Source organism: Cyprinus carpio, chromosome A12 (genome assembly GCF_018340385.1).
Source record: "Cyprinus carpio isolate SPL01 chromosome A12, ASM1834038v1, whole genome shotgun sequence".
Taxonomy (NCBI): domain Eukaryota; kingdom Metazoa; phylum Chordata; class Actinopteri; order Cypriniformes; family Cyprinidae; genus Cyprinus; species Cyprinus carpio.
The window spans coordinates 8,020,722-8,043,503 of record NC_056583.1 but is presented as its reverse complement, the minus strand read 5'-3'; the positions used below and the strand labels follow the sequence as shown (position 1 = coordinate 8,043,503).

The window sequence follows — 22,782 nt, the reverse complement described above, 5'->3', positions numbered from 1 at the left end:
ATCGTTAATCTTGCAGAGACTGCGAGCTTGAGCGGGGAGTTCTTTGGCGTGAGTGAGCAGGAGTAAGTATTCTGATTAATTATTTTGTATAGTATTTTAAAATGTAATGCCAGGGCTTCTATGGGCTTCTCTCTTGACGTCTCCCCGATTGCCTGCGAGCTTCTGAATGCACTCTCAGTGGCTTATGATATGATTGGTTGAATGGTAAGCTCGCATCTGATTGGCTAAAGAGTACGACAGACCCACGTGGGAAGAGAGCTCTGCCAGGAAAGTCTCAAAAACACACACACACAAATCCGAGTGGATTCGTAGTAAATGACGATTTGTACATTCAGACACTCGTACATTTTAAACATTCAAAGGTTTTTGTGCACAGTTGTATATCTACGAATTGTGTTTTGCATTTGTGAAATGTATTTTATGAATATATAATTTTATATTTTGCGCATGTGAATTGCTTTTTGTGAATATATATTTTTTTTTTCACGCACGTGAATTTTTTTTGTGTGTACGTGAATTAGGTTTCATGCATGTGAAATTGTCTATGCATGTGTGAATCGTGTTTTTTGCGTGAATTATATTTGAGACTAATCTGCTTCCATACTGACCTGCCATCTCCTCATTCGAGATGCATATTTACGATTTTATAAAATCTGTAAAAAGAGTTATTGTTTTTGATTTGAATTATTTAGTTTTAAAGTAGTAATTTAAAGCTTTATATAGATATATTCAGCAAGTCTGTGAGGCAAGTATTTGCTGAGTTTCGGTCCATCATTGTGAGGCGCTCCTGGGTGAAATTGCAGAAAGCGCATCCTGTAGGCCTCTGTATTTTTTCTCAAACAAATAAAAAAACACAATTTACATTACATAGTGATTTATCACAAATAAAATTATAACCAAAAAATATTCCGAATTATTAATACCCTCAACTTTAAGAAAAAAAATGATGGTGCCTGCGCCTCCATGTCCTGTAAAGCACGCTTTAACTCTCCACACAAACGATAAGATATGAGTCTAATAGCTCACATTTATAGGCTATAGGTTAAACATTTAAACTAACATTGTGATATGCTTGAACTGTTTTATATCTATAGATTTTATTCTAGGCAAGTCATGATGATTTGAGAAGGCTAAATTGATCAAACATATGATCAACTCACTGTCTGCTGCTGGCCGCTTGGTTATACTTAAAAAAATAAAAAAATAATAATAATTTAATGAACAAATAAATGTAAATGCTCTAAACGTTTTTCTAAATTAACTTAACAAAGAATAAAAAATAAACAAAATATAATCACTTTGACATTACATACAAAACTTAACTATTTTTGCTGAAACAATAGTATAAGCTGTTTTGGGAGAAGGTGGGGGAAAAAAAGCTGTTGGACTTGAAATATTCGGTGTCTGAGATATTTGGTGTCACTGGGCGGAGCATACATGAATATTCATGAGTTTCTCTGTAAATATTAGTGCGTTGTTACTGAAACACACAAGATTTTCAAGAAGGTATGTTTCAGTGTAGAATGACATTATAGTTAATATGCAAAATAATTTACAGATTGTCTCATGGTTAGTGATTGTCCTAATGATTTCCCTGAGGTAGGCTATGCTCCAAGTAAATGAGCCTACAACTATTAACCATTTTTATAATATTCTTATTTTACCTGGAGACTCCCTAAAATGCATTGTTTAATAACTTTGCCAAAATGTATCTGTTGTGCCATAATAAAATTTGTTGTGATTATTCTATGCCATTCCTATTTTTTTCTCAGTCATTCAAAAAAGTTTAACAACAAAGCGAAAACTGAATGTTTTTACACACATGAACTTAAATATAAATATTTTTTCAGCCCAAAATGATACATTTAGTGGACAAAATGTACTATATGTTAAAGAAAAAAAGTCTTTAATCATTACATTAATGACATTTACAAGACACCTGTATAAATGTCAAATACATGGTAGGTTTTTAAAACAAAGAAAAAAAGGTGAAAGCGACACAAGTGTCTACATTGTATAGGTGTTTAGGGATAGGCCTACTGATCACAACACAAGCAAGCACAAAGGATTTCTGTTATAAATTCCTATATGAACAACAAATGGCAAATAGAGATTTATACACCACAAACTCAGTGAAATCAGTCTAAATGTTGGGAGAAGAAACATACTTCCAAATCAATGGGACCAGATTGTTTATACCCATTGCAGAACAGGCCATTCAAGAATGATCCACATGTTTTTAATATTAGGTGAATATTCACCAACATGTTTTTTTTGCCAAAACCCTTTATCCATGAAATGTATAAATCATTTTTTTTAATATACATTTTTATACATGTAATGTATAATGCTAATGTTTTTTATTAGGTTGTGCTTAGTTTGATTGCATTTGATTATCTTGATTCCAAAAGTGTGGATTTCAGGAACAAAATGTAGTTAAACTTTAAAACTGGTCAAATAATACAACATTTGTATCATAATGTATAATTTTTTTTTTGGTTTATATATATATATATATATATATATTTTATATATATATATATATATATATGTATATATATATATATATATATATATATATATATATATATATATGTATATATATATATATGTATATATATATATATATGTATATGTATATATATATATATATATATATATATATATATATATATATATATATATATATATATATATATTGCATTCAATTTGTTTAATTATTAAAGTGACAAAGTACACATTGTGTTGGTCAACATCCACCATCCCCTGCATCGGATTAAAAAAACAAACAAACACAAAAACAAAAGTTAATTCTGAGAACGTTTACCCATGTCTTCATGTATGTGTGCGTTAGTGGCCTTATATATAACTAGAGAAAATTCAAGTCTTCCCCATTAGAAATGTTTCTGCAAACTAGGAAAAAAATAACAGGCAAAAGTGCAAGTAGCAAAACTGATTTGTAACATACATTAATTACAAACAAACAGCTTCACATGAACTGTTATCTTGTTGTAGGCTGTCATAAACTTCCATGTGAAAACTTTATGAAGGAGAAAAAAAAAGTAAAAAAGTTGTTACTTCCTAACAGTCTTAATATTGTCCCTTATTTCTCACCTAACAGTCTTACAATACAGTGAGCATTTTTTATTATGCCACCATATATAGGCTATACACTTCAAACGACATACTTATCAAACAACATACTTTTAATAGCAAAACAGAGATATATAAGAAAATATTTAACAGCTGTTGGCCCATTTACTTGTAGCGTATTCTAACGATAGCCTACCTCTGGCAAATCAGTAGCTGTAATCATTGAATAAACATATAACACAGGAAACAATTTATAACATTTTGTGCACAAATGACCAATTATATTCTAAGCTTGCTTAACTTTGTTCGAAGCTGAAACGTAATTACCTTGTTGAAAAGTGTTTGTGATCCGGTGAAAACACACTAAAATTCGAGTCGCTTTAACACGAAACAGGAAACTCATGAATATTCATGTTTACTAACACAAGCTACACCAAATATATCAAACAACTAACAAACCAGAACACCCGGCTAGGGCCTGAGCGTCTCGGGCCAGGGCCGGGCTAGGGCCTATATTTGAGGCCCGTGCAGGGCTCTAGTCTAGTCATGAACTCATTATAATTAGTTATGCTGTATACACTGGATGCAGCGCGACATGGCAAATCCCAGACAGAAAACTGCTGCTGTGTTCTATTTATGACGTATTGACACAAATTTAAAATGATTTCAGCGGTCGCTTTGTCACATCCAGTGTAGACAGACTTTAGCTCGGTGGCGCGCCGGTGTAAGTTTTTGCCGCTAGAGGGGGAGTATTCAAAACAAATGAAGAAACAAAGGCATAGTTCGATGACACCGTGACTGAGTGTGGAATCATGGGAGTTGTCGTCTTCATCCAATCCGACGGACTCGGGCATAAATCATGTTCATAGATGAGCTAATGATTTATTAATGTAGTAGAATGAAACAGGGTGAGGCTGAAAGTCGTTGAAGCGAAACAAGGCTGCTGAACGAGTCGACCGCGTCCGCTCCTTGCGGTCGTGAGTATGTGGGGTAAAGCAGCGATGTTTTATCATACTAGATACATTTGAAAGTTCTGTTATAATGCTACTCTGTGCAGTCGTCACCTGTGTAATAAAACGCATAACATATTAAAGCGTCTTTGGTGTTTCCATGTTTTCTACAAAGCAAAACCGGAAATCGAGGGTGTATGACGTCATTGGCAGGTGACACAATGACACTATGGACACGGTTTGTGTCACTAGTTAAAAATGCTAATTTCTTTGGATTTCATTATTCGAAACATTTGGTATAATGTAAGTATACAAGTTCGCAAAATATAACACTGTTCTGGTTTTTGGATATTTTAATAAAAAATCTTACATATTGTGGCTTTAATATGCATAGAGTCAAGGTGAAAAGAAAATATCTAAACTTTTCTAAAGACAGTCAGTTCCCCTTAGAGATACAAGCTCTTACCCCCAAATGTATCATGATTTGAATCGTCACATATTTGAATCGATTTTCAACCGGCCTGCGGTGCATCGTTACATCCATAGAACTAACATAAAGGGGAAGATTTATAAATTATTTAATTTAATAGTTTATTAAAATAAAATAAAATAAAATAAAATAAGAGCTTGTGGTGGTCAGCAGATGTCAGTGCAGGTGTGTTCAACTCAGAGTTGCGGTGGTGATTTTGTACAGTTGAGCTCATGGATGGATAAACCCTGTCAAACGTTTAACATCTACAAATCATCATCAGATTGTTCTGCTGCAGGTCTCCGTTAATGCTGTGAGCACATGTTTTATCACATTTATTATTCAGTTGTTCTCATGCGACTGGTTTCAGCTGACTGTGCATTATGAGTAACTTTAACTAACTTGGTTAGCATAGCAGACGTTAAACTGCTCCACTGAGTGATAATATTCATGTATCCTGACACAAATACAGGTTTATTTGGTTTATGACACAGGTAAACTGTCAGATGTAAACGCTAAAGTTTTAAACACGTGTGTTTGTATGTTTTATCCTTTGGGTCAAGCTAATGCTAGCTACCAGTGCTAATTGCTAATGCTAACTAAACATCTCACGAGCCGTTATATTCATCGTCTGAAAATAAATGTGTAGTGTAGAGGTTTCATAACGTAAAACATTATTTCGGCGATGTTTCATTTTAGTTTGCCTGTAGTCTAACAGTTTACACACTTCTTGAGTTTAAAGCAACAAGTTTGTGTTGATGATAATGTTTGAGTATGCTAAAAGGAATATAAACACATGCTTCTGTAAAATAAATAAACATTAGCTTAATTAATCTGTGAGTCTCAAGAGCGTTTGAGCTAACTGTTATCTACCTAAATATCAGTTTCTGGAGTCATACCTTACACAAGAAAGTACCGTGATTTACTATGGTGAAGTGACAGTATCATGGTGGAATTATAGTACTAATTACCATATAAGTACTAACGTAACTGATTCCATGGTATTTACATGCTTCATCGAAAAAATCATGATACTCTTTGGTACGTGTGGGCACATGCAGCATGTTTGGACATTGTTAGCTTGTCAAAAACAGAAGCTCAGTTGAAACATGGCACCACGCTGATCTGGTTTTGCAGTATGTTTAAATGTAACGTAATGCAACGATTGCAATTTTCTTGGCCGATACCGATTTTTGCCTAAGAACTGTAATTGGCAGCATATACAAACAAAAATGTAATTTTTTTTTCAATGCAAGATTTTTTTCATAATTAAATAAATAAATAAATACATAAAGATTGCAGCTTCCTCCAAACTGCACTGTTACAGGATGTTCACTAAAACAACTCTTCCCAAAATCGCTCTGTGACTGGAAAGAGGTAGAAATAACAATTAACTGAAAAAGAGTTGCCATAAATAAAAAAAAACACATTATTTTCCATTATATTTAAAAATGGAATTTTTTTTTTCTAACCTTATTAAATGTATGTCATCTTTCATGTCAAATTCTTACATTTTATCAGTTAATTCAGTTAAAATAATAAGACACTGTAGAGTTTGTTACCATTTAAATGAAATCAGTATCAACAAACTCCATCTTTCCACTGTAGAGGAAACACACAGAAGCTGTAGATGAATACATTAGATGTATTTACAACGACTGTTTAATGAAACTGAGAGTAACAAAGCACTGCTGTGTCGCTCGGAGAAACAACAGTTCTGCTGTGGCTTTGATTGGGATCATTTTCGTCAGCGAAATTCAACAGAAACAGTCGATATTGTGTCTAAATGCAAGTTAATTTTAACTTTTTGTTTATTGAACTACTGCTGTATAAAATCAATGCCATATTGCAGTCGTGCTGTTATTTGTGAAAACATATTGGTCGCTTGTTTCTTACCTATATCATTAATAAAAATATATATAAACAATATAAAAATATAAAAATAAAAAAATTAACAAAAATATAAATAAAGAAATTTAAAATAAAATAAAAAATAAATATATATATATATATATATATATATATATATATATATATATATATATATATATATATAAAAAAATATTAATTATTATTATTATTTTTCCTATTGCGGTATGCTTCTATAACTTTCTGTGAGTTACTTTTTATGTGCTTTTGCGCTCATTTGTTTTGATTTCCCCACAAGTCTTTCACTCAGCGCGAGCCTCATCTCCAGTAGTGGGATTAGCATTAAGTGACATGGCATCTGACTTACAGAAGCCATTGGCACATGCCACTATGCATTGGCACATCTGGCGACATTTCTGGTTTTCACTGTAATGTGTCAGTGAAGAATGGCATGTGCTGATTGATTGATATAAAAAAATAAAAAATAATCCATCGGCACATGTCACAAATGTCAGTGAAAACTGGAAGTGTCACCGGTGGTGCCACTGAGCATACTGGAATGTGCCAAAGGCTTCCGTACATCAGAAGCCATGTCACTTAAAGTTAATACTGCCTCTCTGTTTTAAGCATTTTCTGTTGACTGATTGATGGGACTGCCAGAAGTTCAGCTGTTTTTACACAAAAGTGCACAAAAATGAACCATGATGTGTATTTTCAGGATGATCATTGAATTAAACATGCAACGTCAAGAAGTCATGTGATTACAATGTAACAAACTACTGTTTGAGACATTTATTGTGCAATGATGCCAGCTATTCTTAAAGTTGGCATGAAATGGAAGTTGCTGTGATCATGTCCTCCATGTTGTGGCTACAGTGAGAATTAAATTTGTAGGCCAACCTGGAAGTTATTATAGCCCTGGTTCCCTCAAAAAACTAAAAAAAAAAAAAAAAAACAAGAAAAAAAGAAAGACATTTTATTTTACCAACAATATTTTACCAACAAATGTTTATGATTCTTACACATTTTGTTCATGATAATTTTCTAAAGTGAATACTACTATTAATAGAATTGAAATGAAAATTTTGTCTGGCCAAATAAATAACAGTGTCAAGGTCCAGGAAAGTATGAAAAGCATCGTCAGAATACTCCATCTGCCATCAGTGATTCAGCAACGAGAATACTTTTTGTATATGAAGAAAACAAAAATAACGACTTTATTCAACAATTCCTCTCCTCTGTGTCAGCCGCGCTTCGCCGATGCGTTATTTTCTTTCAAACCAAAATGTAAATACACGTAAAAAACATATCCTTGTGGTGCGGCTGATACAGAAGAGCGTATGTCATCTGCGTACAGCTCAGAATTGCCAAAATGGCGCTATGCTGATTTGGAGAGACACAGAGGAGAGGAATTGTTGAATAAAGTCGTTATTTTAGTTTTTTCCGTGTACAAAAAGTATTCTCGTCGCTTCATAACATTATGGTTAAATCATTGATGACAGATGGACTATTCTGACGATGCTTTTCTTACCTTCCTTGACCTTGACACTGTTATTTATTTGGCAGTCTATGGGACAGTCTCAAGCCTCCCTATTTTCATCCAAAATATCTTAATTTGTGTTTCGAAGACGAACAAAGCTTGTACGGGTTTGGAACGACAAGGGGTAAGTGATTAATGACAAAATTTTCATTTTGGGATGGAGTAACCCTTTAAGGGTACATATTATTACTCTAAGGTACTAATATGTACTCTTTAGGGGTAAAGAGGGTACAAAGGTGTCCATTTAAAGCCACAGTGACAAGCTAAAGAAACAATTTTACACATTTTTTTTCTGACAGAGTATGTGTCACAGTAAGGAAGAAGAGACCATAGCAACTTCTGTTTGATGCTGACTTGAAGCTGTTGACAGCAATCAATGTGTTCTCTGCAGTATTCAATAGGAAGTAATCAATGTTCCATTTAGAACACAGCCAGTGCCTACTGTGCTTATTCACATATTGTTAGGTAGTATAAAGTTTTTAGTTAGTATGCATGCATGCTTGTATTTCAACATAAACCAATGAATCAAAACGTCCTAATGAAAGTCTATGTTCACAATGGAATGCTAGTTTTCTGTGTACTGTGCTGTGTATACTGTTTTAGAAAATAAAATTATAAAAGTTAAATGCATCAATATGGTTCAGTTATTGTCTGGATTTTTAATCCAGTTTTGCATTCATCAAACGCTGGAAACAGAAGATCATGCAGAGCACATTTCATTGTAGAATACTGTTTTCATACCATTCTTAAAGTTTCAAGTGCACATCTCGGTCTGTCTGTTCAGAGCCAGGTATGGCGCTGTGGATTCAGGCACAGCAGCTGCAGGGGGACGCCCTGCATCAGATGCAATCTCTCTATGGGCAGCACTTTCCCATCGAGGTGCGTCACTACCTGGCGCAGTGGCTGGAGGCACAGCCATGGTGAGCTCTTTTGCTCCACTAGCAGCTCAGATCTGTGTATGTAATAAAATCTGTTTACTATCAGCAGGGCATGAAATGGACTGAAGAGTGTTTGTGTCATGTGCAGGGATGCCATCGACCTGGAAAACCAGCAGGACGAGTTTAAAGCAAAGCGATTGTTGGAGGGTCTGATCAAGGAGCTGCAGAGGAAGGCAGAGCATCAGATGGGTGAAGATGGTTTCCTGCTGAAGATCAAACTGGGTCATTATGCCACACAGCTGAAGGTACAAGAACTAGATGGAGTTAGTTACGAGAGGTCAGATCTCTGTATTTCCTCCCCAGTGGAGGTTTCCATGTGGACAGCAGCAGTACTTTATAAAAGAAAAAAATAAATGGTCAAATAATCATCAATGAAAAGGATATTGAGGACAAAGCAGTGGTGTCAGAAAAGTTTTCTCTGAAATATGTTAAAATATTTTATCAGTTGAGCCAAATTGGACATAAATATTACAAGTTAAGATCAGTTTTTTAATCAGGCTACTAGCTTGATTTTTTTACATTCTGTATATACCTTTGTATAGTGCAGGGGTGTCCAAAGTCCGGCCCGCAGGACTGTTAGAATATATCATATGTGGCCCGCCACACATCATTTACAAATCATGCAGTTTCACATTGTCAACACAAGGTAACAGAGTTAGGCCAGATGTATTAGTAAAATGCGAGTGACAACAATTTGGTAACTGATAAGTGCTGCCACCTTTGTTGAGAATTCTTGAGAAATGTGCCAAAAGAGGAACAGCACTACTCATTTGAACCGCGCCACACAGAGCATTATTAGCTCTGCCCAAGCTCAGAAAAAAGAAACAGAAATAAAAACACTTTATTTGTTAAAAAATAAAATAATATTGGTTCACGCATTGCACACAGACTAAAGTGACACATCATTCAGGTCTATTGTAAATTGTTTCACTGCAAAAGATTTGTACCCCTGTTGAATTGAGTTCATACCAATGATGATCCTATGCTTTTTTAGAGCTCATATGACCCTTGCCCTCTGGAGCTTGTGCGGTGTGTCAAACACATCCTGTACACGGAGCAAAGACTTGTACAGGAAGCATCCAATGTAAGTCACACATGCAGATTCCTTGGTTGTTGATTTACACTGAGGATGTCATAATTGGATTGTGAGCAAGTGATATCTTGTTTGTTTGTCATAATCAGGCCAGCAGTCCGGGGTCAGGTCCAGTAGATGGTACCCCTCAGAGATATCAGCAGATCAACCAGACGTTTGAGGAGCTACGTGTTATGACACAGGACACAGAGAACGACCTCCGCAAGCTACAGCACAGTCAAGAATACTTCATCATTCAGTACCAGGAGAGCTTGAGGATACAGGGTATGAACATATGTTGTCTTAATCTGCACATCCAGTATCATTTACATATATCATATACAGTGAGTGCTTGATTCAAAAACTTTTTAGAGTAAATTTGAAATAAAACATAATATACCTTTGATGTCTACGAATATATATATATATATATATATATATATATATAAGTGGTGGGCTGTTATCGGCGTTAACGTGCTGCGTTAACGTGATACTCTTATCGGGCGATTAAAAAAAAAAACCGCCGTTAATCTATACTCAAAGTTGGGTTGGGAGCTGGGTCTATACTACGCAAGCTATGATGACTTTCACCATGATAGTTTACGGAGCGGTACCGATACTGAATATCGGATCGGTGCACCCCTAGGCTAAATCATTGAACTATGTTAGTACTTCCGACGACTTATGATTTAGCTAATGAAGCTTTCGAGAAACACACAGCTGATTCTGGGAAAAAATTGTCAGACTGATTCTGAGAATGGAATTTTTTAAACAATTTATTTGAATAAATGACTCCTAAGAGTGACCATTCTTACTTTTTGAGGTCCACCCTTCTGCAAAGTTTAACTCAACCCTGATAACAGAGTCTTCAGGGTTACTACTTCCAAACAGGTCTGTTGATGCTAAACTCCGCTGGAAATAGCTTCTCCAAGAGCAAGATTGGACTCCCCAATCTACAGGAACCAATTCTGGACAGATGGGACAATATTCCCTGGTCTGATGTGCATAGAGATGTCCTTTATGTGAACAAATCATCTTTTGAAACAGTTGAATCAAAGCATGTCAAGTTTTGAACATGTTGAACTCAAGCTGATTGAGTTGTTCTGAAATAAATAGTAAAACTTGGGGGGAAAAAAACAAAGCTACACAGGCAATGCTTTTGAGTAATGTGTCATTGAACTGTATCTTTAAATGATTAATTGAAGTTTTCTCTTTGCCGAATAGCTCAGTTGAGTAGTTTGGCCAGCCTTCCTCCAGCTGAGCGGGTTCAGAGAGAAGCAGGCCTGCAGAGCAGGAAGTCAACGCTAGAGGCCTGGCTCACACGAGAGGCCAACACTTTACAGAAATACAGACAGGTACACTGAATCCATATGATACGCAAGTCTATTTTTTATTTTTTTTTAATACAACAGTATAAAATCAGTAACAAATATTTTGTTTGTTTTCAGAAGCAGAAGCAGTATTTTCCATCATATCCATTGGTTGAATAACATAATGTGTGTTTGTGTATAGGAACTGGCAGAGAAGCATCAGAGGACTCTAGCTCTGTTGAGGAAACAGCAAACTGTGATCGTAGATGATGAACTGATTCAGTGGAAGAGACGACAGCAGCTCGCAGGCAATGGAGGACCATCAGAGGGAGGACTGGACATACTGCAAGCCTGGTACTGATGCACAGTATACACACACACCTTTGTGTGTGTGTATACAGGCCTCCTGAAGTGAATCAATGTGTTTTTGTAAGAAAAATATATTTATATTTAAAACTTTATAAACCATAATCTCTAGCTTCCGCTAACTGTCGTAAGTGCGTACATGAAAAAAGACGCGTTCCAGCAGAAGAAGTAGGATGTAGGTAGCGTAAGGTCCGGTGAGAATATGTTGAAGTCTCACAAGAACCAAGATTTTGTTTATAGGATCAAAGGGAAGCAAGTCTCCTCTTAGCTTATATCGAAATCCTCCGTCATTTTTCTTTACAAATCCTCGTTTTGTACTTCTAATTCTTGACCAGTGTTTTGTTTTGCTCTCTCCTCTGTGCTTTCGCATCAGGCACTTTACACCGGAGTTCTATTGTGAACGCGTATATGACAGATGGCGGAAAAAAGTTTTAAATATGGATATTTTTCTTACAAAATGCTGTGTGGGACACTTTTTATGATGGGTGGATGCTCTTTATTGGACTTCTTTTGGAGTATTGAAAAATAACACCCATTAACTGCCATTATAAAGCTCGGAAGAGCAAGGACATTTTTTCATTTAACTCTGAAATATAACGTAAATATTATGTGCAACTTGATTTGAACACAGTGGTGGTACAGTATTTTATTTTCTTGTTTTGTGAATGCAGGTGTGAGAAGTTGGCCGATATGATTTGGCAAAACAGACAGCAGATTCGCAGAGTTGAACACCTGACACAGCAGCTGCCCATTCCCGGACCCACAGAAGAACTGCTTACTGACCTCAACGCTACTGTCACAGACATCATATCAGCACTCGTCACCAGGTGTGTACTCAGTCACTGCCATCATTGGTCACTATCGTATCTCTCAGAGAAACAAGGTTTTCAGCAGTGTCTTTGCTTCTGGTCTCTTTGCAGCACATTTATAATTGAGAAACAGCCTCCTCAAGTGCTGAAGACTCAAACCAAATTTTCAGCAACAGTTCGCTTGCTGGTCGGAGGGAAACTCAATGTCCACATGAATCCTCCACAGGTTAAGGCCACCATCATCAGCGAACAGCAGGCCAAGGCCTTACTGAAGAATGAGAACACCCGCAAGTAAGGTTACAAAACACTAACTGCATTCAGACAGACCCTTACGCTGTCCTACTCGAATAAAAAGAGACACTTTTCAGCAGCAACTAATTTTTCTTTGACTACAGAAATTAAAACCAAGCAATTGACATAATGGCCTCATATGGCTTTGACTAAAACTTAACATGGAATAGATTTAGCATTAGATTTAGATTTAGCTGCTTTATTGTGTAACATCAGGGACTTGTGCCCTTAAATCCAGTTTAGGTGGCTAGCCAGGAAAGTTTTAGATTATTTTGTGCCAACCATGGGCTTAAGGTGCTACAAATCTGGGTCTGCTTTTACCAATGTTTATGGTCATAATTATGGATGCACATAAGTTTTTCAGTCTGGTTCCCATGAGAGCACCTGGAGATTTGGTTTTTAACAAAAAAAACAAAAAAAATTACCAAAAAAATATAACTATACAAAATAATTAATCATAGTAATAATAGTATTATTGCATCACAGTTAATTTAGGAAGCTTTTATTTTGCCAGGTTACCGGCAAGTAAATATGCATTGCCCTATTTAGCACTGCTGAGTGAAGCGTATCAGTGAATAAAATTTCAAAGTTTTAATAATAATAAAAATAATAATAAACTTTATTTTATATAGTGCCTTTAAAAGTAGCATCTCAAAGTGCTTTACATAAAAAATATGAAACTAAAAGATACACATAACAGTGCAAGCAGTAAAAAACTAACCAAACAATAAAATAAAAAGCAAATATAATAACAAACAAAGTAATCACATGAATCACATAAAAGCTACCCTAAAAAAGTCAGTTTTAAGGGACCATTTAAAAACACTAAGGGATTCTGCATTCCTAATCTCAGAGGGCAGGGAATTCCACAATTTAGGAGCCAAAGAAGAAAAAGCCCGATCACCCATAGTTTTTAGCCGTGTTGTTTGGACAGTTAAAAGATCAGCTTCAGAAGAGTGTAGAGCATGTGTAGGAGTGTAGGGGGTTAAAAGCTCACACAAATATTGAGGGGCCAAATTATTCAAGGCCTTATAAATGAGCATGAGAATTTTAAAATCAATACGAAAACTAACAGGAAGCCAGTGCAGTTTTTCCAGGATAGGTGTTATGTGCCCCCTTGCACTGTCTGGTCCTAGTCAGAATTCTAACAGCTGAATTTTGTACCAACTGTAATTTACTTAGCGTAGCTTTGGAAACTCCAGCCAGCAAAGCATTACAATAATCAATACGTGAAAAAACAAAAGTGTTGATTAACTTTTCAGCCACAGAGAAAGTCAACATGTCAATGTTTCTGAGATGAAAAATTAAAAATGATGCTTTGACTGTGTTACGAACATGAAGATCAAATGTTAAATTGTCGTCAGATATCACCCCCAGACTTTTTTGTTTAGTTTGGAATTGTAAAGCAGAGCCATCCACACTTAAGGTTATTGACTCTGCTTTACGCAACTGATGGGGTGAACCAATAAGCATCACTTCAGTCTTGTCACTGTTTAGACCGAGAAAATTTTCAGACATCCATTTTTTAATCTCAGTAAAACATTGAGAAAGAAGAGACACAGGCATATTGACATCAGATTTTGAACGTATGTGGATCTGAATGTCATCGACATAAAAGTGAAAGTTAAGACCAAGTGTTCTTAAAAGTTGGCCAAATGGAAAAATTGAAAATACTAAAACGTAAAGGGCCCAAAACTGATCCCTGGGGAACACCAGAGTGCACCACACCGACCTCGGACTTGCAATCACCCATCACAACAAACTGCTTGCGATCAGAGAGGTAGGACTTAAACTACTTTAATGCAGAATCAGAAACTCCAAAGATAGTCTCTAAACGGGTGATTAAAATAGAGTGATCTATAGTGTCAAAAGCGGCACTAAGATCAAGAAGAATCAATATAGATAGATGGCCAGAATCAGAAGCCATTAACAAGTCATTAGTGACCTTTACTAACGCTGTTGCAGTGCTGTGGAGTTTACGGAATCTAGACTGAAGTGGCTCAAAAAGATCATTAGAGGAAAGATGAGAAAGCAGTTGAGAAGCCACTGTTTGTTCTAAAATTTTGGCGAGGAATGGAAGGCATTGCATGGTTTAGCATTCTGGCAGCACTTAGCCTAGATTTATGCTTTCAGATCGAATGGAAATCATATTTAGTATTAGAGTTAGTCAATCTAAAATTGTGTATTAACAGCTGCCAGCCATGTCGGTTTGCGCACAACTTATGTGAATCCCTGGTCGTAGTAACTAACCTCCGTAGCAGGTTTTGTTCTCATTCACAGATTGCAAACAGATATTGAACCGGTCAGCTGTGAGTGCAATGACATGTCTGACTCTTCAAATCAATGCACACTTCACAGAGAATGGATTTAGAGATAATTTTCATTTCCAAAATGAAACGAACTTTTTCACACACCAGACAGTTTGGCAAATAAATAATGGTATGTTTACATGACAGTTTTTGACTAAAAACTGGAATTTTTCAGTTGCTCATTCACATGAAAATGGCATTTTGGGGGCCTGAAAACACAAAGAGGTACTTGTGATAGGTTCGCACCATAAAATTACAGCTCTGTATGTCATTGTCATGGTTTTGAAATGTTTTTGTTTTATGGACATCACCACCAAGACCTGTAGAGAAACACTGTTTTGTTTCTGAATGTGTGCATGTTTTTGAATGACAGTAAAAAGTGACATGACTTGTCCTCTCTTTTCACTGAAGTGACAGCAGTGGAGAGATTCTAAACAACAACTGTGTGATGGAGTACCACCAAACCACTGGCACCCTGAGTGCACACTTCAGGACCATGGTAACTTGTGCTTAAAGGCTTCACATTACACATTGTGTGTGTTCCCATGCCCAACAAAATGCTGTTAACCATATAAACCCTATAAACCATTCTGTGTCATATTTGATTCGCAAATTTCAGAGGCCTCTAAAATATCAGCATGATCAAAATTTGCTGAGCAACCTGTTATACACAATTTACTACATGCCTTCTGTCGTGTGATTGTCAGTTCATACTTTTTAGCAAGTAAAAGGCCTTTTAGTATAATTCTGCAAATGTCCCCCTTTCAGGCTGTGGTACACATCTTTTTACTGTGAAACTGTTTTTATATTATTAATCTTATTATTAAGATTATTTTTTATACTCTTAGTAATATTTCATGACTAACTACATTGTTGTTTTAAGGATATTTTAATGAATAATGACTTATGATGATGACTTATTTCCCTCTTGTTTATAGTCTCTGAAGCGTATTAAGAGGTCAGACCGCCGCGGGGCCGAGTCAGTGACTGAAGAGAAGTTTACGGTTCTGTTTGAGTCTCAGTTCAGTGTGGGAGGCAATGAACTTGTGTTTCACGTGAAGGTAAAACTAAAACAGAAATTTTGTCAAAGTTATTCTTATTTGTTGTATTTTATTATGCGCCTTTGTGTCATTTATACATTTGTCCCTTTTTGTTTCTCTCTCTTGTGCAGACATTATCCCTGCCTGTTGTGGTCATCGTTCATGGGAGTCAAGATAATAACGCTACAGCAACCGTACTGTGGGATAATGCTTTCTCTGAGACGGTTAGTGGACACATCATTTACATATTCTTAGCATATTTTAACAAAATCTACTATTCTCAGCTGATAGATCATTAACAGTATCTTTTTCCCTCCAGCTGATGGACATGAAAGTAAAATGTTTATAAAAAAATTTGGCACAACAAAAATAGTCTGTTTGTGTTGTCTTCTAATCTTGTGCTCATTTGGTTCTTCATGATTTCTCCTTAGGGTCGAGTGCCATTTGTGGTGCCTGAAAAGGTGCTGTGGCCACAGCTGTGTGAGGCTTTGAACATGAAATATAAATCAGAGGTTCAGAGCGACAGAGGACTGTCAGAAGACAATCTGGTGTTTCTCGCTCAGAAAGCCTTCAGCAGTTCCAGCAACAACCCTGAGGACTACTGCAACATGACCATCACCTGGTCTCAGTTCAATAGGGTAACCATCACTAATAGCCAAACTTTACATCAGTGATCTTCTCATCTAAAGATGTTGTTCTTTGAGTTAAAATCAGACTGTGTGCTTTAACTGACTGATGCATCCTTTTGTTATCATGAGACTCTAAATGAGCATGTTGCTACACACATATGAAGCAGAGTTTAATTTAAAAGAATTTAATTTTAGAGGCATGCATTACATTTGAGACATGTAATATGTTAGTGCAGGGTGTCTGGGAACATGTAATTGCACCATGACATAAACACAGAATATGGGATGCAAACATAAATAAGTTGGACTTTCCAAAACTAGTGTGCAGCTACTAATCATATTATACATCATCTCCCTTCAGAGCCATTACTTTAGTTTATTTCCCTCAGAACATCCAGTGATGTAAAAGAAGAAAAGCAACCGAACATTTGAAATGAATGCAATATATCCAGTCTCAGGATCCAGACTTGGGTGTTTTTGTTTTGACAGGAAAGTTTGCCAGGCAGGAACTTCACATTCTGGCAGTGGTTTGATGGGGTCATTGAGCTCATGAAGAAACACCTGAAGTCTCACTGGAATGATGGGTAAAGACTGATTCAGCACACTTCGGACACTAATAAGAGAACTATTGGTAAAATGTTGTATGTTTATCTGCAGAGCGATTCTGGGTTTCCTGAACAAGCAGCAAGCTCAGGACATGTTGATGTCTAAACCAAACGGCACGTTCCTTCTGCGCTTCAGCGACTCTGAGATCGGAGGCATCACCATAGCGTGGGTCGCAGAAAACCCGAACAAAGCAGGTAAGGAGCACAGTAAATGGTTAGTGAAGACAATACTTATGAGAACTCCGATACGTGGGTCCAAGCTGAACATAAATGCTTGACTTTACAAAGCAGCCATCATTCTGAGTATGTGCGTTTCATTATGCAGGAGAACGGATGGTGTGGAACCTGATGCCCTTCACTACTAAAGATTTCTCTATCCGCTCTCTGGCCGATCGGATCAGTGATCTGAATCATCTGCTCTTCCTCTATCCCAATCAGCCAAAAGAGGAAGTCTTCTCCCGTTACTGCACACCTCCAAACTGTATGCATGTTTCTCTTGCAGACAGAAATATCATCAAATGATTGTATGCTTCATTGTTAGCATAGTTACAGTTAGTTAGCATAGTGTTTCCCAAATTTCAGGGATGCAAACTTGTCACCTTTCAGCAACAAAGGTTTTTAGAATTCAATGTAGGTCATTTGTGTAACTGGTGTAGATAACCAATCACAGACATGTCTGCTTAGCATGTAAAAGCAATGGTCAATCAGAGGTTTTTAACTTAGAATCAACTCAATACTGCTCACCATCAGCACAAGCTCACCATTTGGGTTCTGCAAGCTCTTCCGTTTAATTCAACCACACAGTATAAACATGATGTGCAGTAAATAAGAGATTAATTGTTCAATGTAGGCAACTTCAAAATTTAGGGGATTTTTTTTTTTAAAGAGTGCAGAACAAAGTGAGTTAACTTTAGGGATTGACAGCTTCAGTTATTATAAAGGGATAATAAAGAGAGTCAGAATCTACTGCTGAAAACATGTTTTTGTTCAGCACAAGCTCAATGACTGAGCTCGATATATACATGCTTTGGTTCTTGTGAATTTAAATTGTTAAAAAGTTTCTATTACAATCTTTAATGAACATGATTTTGTTTTTTTCAGCAAAAGCAGTGGGGGATGGATATGTAAAACCAGAGATCAAGCAGGTGGTGAAGGTTGAGTGAGTATTATTCTCTTCTCTCAAGTTATTAATATACAAAAAGTCAAAAACTCACCTTATTGATTATCATCAATAATTCCTGGATATTAGAGAAATGTGTTTCTACACGTTCCAATATATACAGTTGGATTTAAAGGCATAGTTCACCCCCAAAAAATGGCTGTTAATTTACTCTCAGGCCATCCAAGATGTAGGTGAATTTTTTCTTCAGTAGAACAGTAAAGAAGGTTTTTAGATTATACTGTGGTCCTTGGTGATTCATAAAATGCAAGTCAATGGCTACTGTTTTTTGAAAAATTAAAAAAAGCATATCAAGGAACATAAAAATTAATACCCATGGCTCCTGACAATATTTTGTGGTCTTATGAAGTGAAATGATTAGTCTGTGCAAGAAACTGAACATTATTTACAACATTATTACCTGTAATCTTTCTTTTATTGTATTACTGACTGTTTACTTGTCTTCAATAATTGTTTGAGGCTATTTACTTAGATTAGTAGGACTAGTATTAGTTTTTTTTCCATATATATATATATATATATATACACACACACACACAGACACATAATCTCAATATGGACTTAAGGACTAGAGCAACCCTATTATGGACCCATATGTATGTATTTTTATTTCCTCACAGTGAATACTAGTATCTAAGGGTGAAAATGGCCAAAATCATATCAGTATATTATAATAATTAAATTTAATAATGGAAATTATATGCACATGAAACTGTGGAATTTGAACACTTATTTCACACAATTATAATGTGTATTTGAATGCAATATACCGGAAGCATTACACATTCTCAGTTTATTGCAAAAAATTACTTAAGACAACAGATGTTAATACAGATGACCTGTATGCATTTTTTTTCTTTCTCAGGTTTTCTTCGCCCAATCCTGAACCCTCTCCTGGGAATTCCTTTATGGAGCATTCCGCATCACCCACTGTCAATCAACACCATAACTTCACAATCTATCCATCAATGTAAGTTCTGAGGAACATCTTGTATATGGTTATTTTTTTTCCTATTGCTATCACTGTTGATCTCTGCAATAACGAACCCAGTGCATGACTGGTGTATGTGTATGTGTGTGTGCATCTGAAGAATGACACCATGTTAGACACTGAAGGTGAATTTGATCTGGATGAGACCATGGACATGGCCCGACAGGTGGAGGAGTTCCTGCGACAGCCCATGGAAACCCAGTGGAGTGGACAACAGTCATGACCTTTAAGCTTGTGATCTCTAATTTGAACTACACAAAAACTCAATGGTTCCATTCCATATTTTTATCTTAACAAATGTGAAATGTTATGTTTGTCAAAGCTGATCAGTGGATGTGTTACTGCCTTTGCATTTTATATATAGTTTGATGTGTAATTTTCCATCATTAACCATTGAAGAACAATAGTCTGTCATGTACAACGATACACTTCTATTTGGCTGAATATGAGTAGCTACTTTAATAGCTGGTGTGGGTTTGCCACTTTTAATACCCTTTATCTTGATTGTTATAGTAGTCTTATAAAATCTACTTGATCAAATCTTTGTCCAGTCACACAGTTGGCTAAGACATTGAGCTGACAGTAATCGTTCTTCTCAATTTGTCCACCTCCAGTTAGGATGCTTTATAGCTACATTCAAGGTTGCCAGGTCTGTGAAACAAAACCAGCTATTCAAAACTATCATGTTTTTTTTCTTCAGTTTCCCCCTCCTTTGGAGGTCCGCTCTGTTGAAAACGCATTCCGGGGGGTCCCCCTCTGTCAAAATAGCGTTTCGAGGGTGGTGAGCGAGAGGTTGGTTTAACCTGCAGTTTAAAAAACAGCCCACGGCAACAGTGTAAAATGTTGCATTGTGTCATTTCTGCAACTAGTGGCACTACACAGAATTGCAAAAAATGCTGATTGTATTCAACAGGTTTTCCAATCACCCTGTCCTGCATTGTCTACCAAACAGGTAGTCCTGGCTGACCTGATAATTGTAGTTACAGCATCCAATAGGATTGAAAATTTATGAAATTTGTCATGTCACCTCAGAATATCCATGTGTTCTTAACCATTTACGCTTTAAGCTATTAGCTTCTGGAATTTGATTGGCGATTCTTAAGATTTGGGATTGGGAATGTTGTTGTATGGAAGCATTTCCTTTATCAAACGGTTGCTGAGTTACAATGTTGTTGTTTTTTTTTTAGTCGTGTTGTCCCCTATGGATGGAATTTGACACAATTTATCTTCAGAACAAACTGAAGAATTAAAATTCTTTCGATAACCTTTTTTTTAAATATTATTTTATTTATATTTAAATTAGCATTTTGGTTAAGGTTGAAGAGAGTATTTTTCAAGTTCAAATGCTCTCTTCTTCTTTTTCTTGATGTGCAGAGACTTGGTCAGCTATTAGTAGGCGATTCCCCCAAAAGTGTGAACACTGTGACTGTAAAGCTTTTTAAATATCAATCTACCACCAACCCCATATAGCAACATTTTCTCACCCAGTGGCTTGCGCTTGGGTCAGGACTGACTTCTTGTCTGACCAATGGAAGATGGAGAGGGTGAGAAATAAGAGAGGTGTTTAATTTGATTTCAACAGCAGTGTCTAGATTAAGCGTATTTGACATATGACCTAACAATAGTTGGCTCATGTTAGTCATAAACAGCATATTCTCTGATAAACAGGCGATCATGTTATGGTGGTTGGGTCTGTATTTTTGTTAACTTGAAAGGTGTCAATCAGTTGAAATAATTTATTGGTGTCTGAACTGTCTAGCATTTTGGCAATTTCTGATTATCTGACTCCCTCCCACCCCAGATACCTAATTTTCCCTGAGCCATTCTTCCTGTGCCTTAAACAAACTTCCTGTGAGGTTTGTCCAGTAGTTACACCAAAGTCTGGTAAATTTGTGGTCAATTTAAAATCCTCTCAGATTATATATATTGATCTTAGATTATTTTGACACTGCAGTCTTTTTTCCCAGTAAATATCTCTAAAGAGTAATCAGTGTATTTGAGAGCCAAAATTGCACAAGATATCAGGAGTTGTTTGTGAAGTTTATATTTTTTTTACCTCATTGGTAAATGCTTCTTTTAAACCTTTTAAGCCTTCTTGCCTGAATAGTGAAATTGGTTTTATAGATATCAGAGCAAATGACAACGTTAATTTAAAAAAATCTGTCTTTAAAAAGCCAGTACCTTTTAAAAACAAAATAATGTAAAATTTAAGAACTTCATGTCAGTCAAGAGAAAGTCTTGAGAATTTTTATAATTACCTATGCAGACACAGAATTTTATATAAAAATAAAAATATATATATATATATATATTGAAAAATAGTTACAATTACCACAGTGCTATCTAAAAATAAATATACTGTTGCAATGCAAATAAATTGTGCTTGAATTATCGTTAGAGCAACTTTACCTTGGTTTTAAAGTGTTCCTAATGTGATGGCTTGCCTTTAGTGTCTGTCTTTTTTTTTTCTCTAAAATCTCCTCTTTTGATTATTATTTGTACGTTTTCCTATTGTGGGAAATAACATCTCATTATGTTCAATATGTAAGGGATGATGTCCAGTCAGCCTGTCATTATAAATTAACATAGATGAGAGGTGATCAGGACCCTGGCAGTAAGTTCATGGGTTGTCCTGGAATGTTTTTTTGTTTGTGTGTGTGTGTGTGTGTGTAATAGTAATGATTGGCTGGCTCTACGCTAATCCTTTTATTACATGGCTGCTTAACAAATAAATGTATAAATGCATGGTTTTGAGTTGAATGATTGTGTCTTGAAGAGAGCGTGGAAAGACGGCGATCAGGTGTCACGGATCAATTATGATCAGTTACAAAGTTGTCATGGACAGTGGTCATTATTCAGAAATATCTGACCACCATAATCCTCTGTATGACCAGTCATGTTCAAAAATTCCTCGTAGCTGTGTAATAATGATAATGTAACTTAACTGGTTCTTCTGGTAGGTGTGCTGATGTTTTAAGATGAGATTTGCTTAACAGTACACCACCAGTACAGGACATTCAACTTGGGTATCCCAGAGCAGTATATGGCATCAAATGCCTAAAAAAATATTTTAATTTGTCATCCCTTGTTGGTCCCTTGAAAATGTTAGTTAATGTCAAGTTTGAAGCAATCCCCTTCATGAAAGAGGCTTTAAACAGGGCCTACTTGGATTCCATGTCCTCTGCTTCCTTGGTATAAGGTAGTAGTTTCTCCATCAGTAGTAGCAAAAGATCATCTGGACAAATGTTCCAAGTTCACCCTAACAAACTTGTTTGGGTTTCCCGGGTCTGTCCGGTAGCCTCTTAAACTTATCAGTTGACA

The 22,782-nt window shown here is 36.1% G+C and overlaps 1 protein-coding gene across 1 annotated transcript; it reads left to right on the top strand.

The window, feature by feature from the left end:
* The first annotated feature begins 4,668 nt into the window (after positions 1 to 4,668).
* stat5b (signal transducer and activator of transcription 5b) lies at positions 4,669 to 22,206 on the top strand. The gene is made up of 19 exons (XM_042767377.1): positions 4,669 to 4,825; positions 8,706 to 8,841; positions 8,948 to 9,104; positions 9,854 to 9,943; positions 10,042 to 10,216; positions 11,156 to 11,286; positions 11,444 to 11,595; positions 12,279 to 12,434; positions 12,528 to 12,707; positions 15,428 to 15,515; positions 15,955 to 16,077; positions 16,188 to 16,280; positions 16,488 to 16,694; positions 17,175 to 17,269; positions 17,343 to 17,485; positions 17,616 to 17,771; positions 18,392 to 18,449; positions 19,336 to 19,440; positions 19,561 to 22,206. Exons 2-19 carry the CDS (start codon positions 8,714 to 8,716, stop codon positions 19,682 to 19,684), a joined length of 2,361 nt encoding a protein of 786 aa, XP_042623311.1. The 5' UTR covers positions 4,669 to 4,825; positions 8,706 to 8,713; the 3' UTR covers positions 19,685 to 22,206.
* The last annotated feature ends 576 nt before the right edge of the window (positions 22,207 to 22,782 follow it).

What these genes read in the sequence shown, in the direction of transcription:
- stat5b (XM_042767377.1), top strand. Translation starts at nt 8,714, where the DNA reads ATGGCGCTGTGGATTCAGGCACAGCAGCTGCAGGGGGACGCCCTGCAT. An exon ending in ATTATGCCACACAGCTGAAG is followed by an intron (nt 9,105 to 9,853) that starts GTACAAGAACTA and finishes ATGCTTTTTTAG; the next exon opens with AGCTCATATGACCCTTGCCC. An exon ending in ATATCAGCACTCGTCACCAG is followed by an intron (nt 12,435 to 12,527) that starts GTGTGTACTCAG and finishes GTCTCTTTGCAG; the next exon opens with CACATTTATAATTGAGAAAC.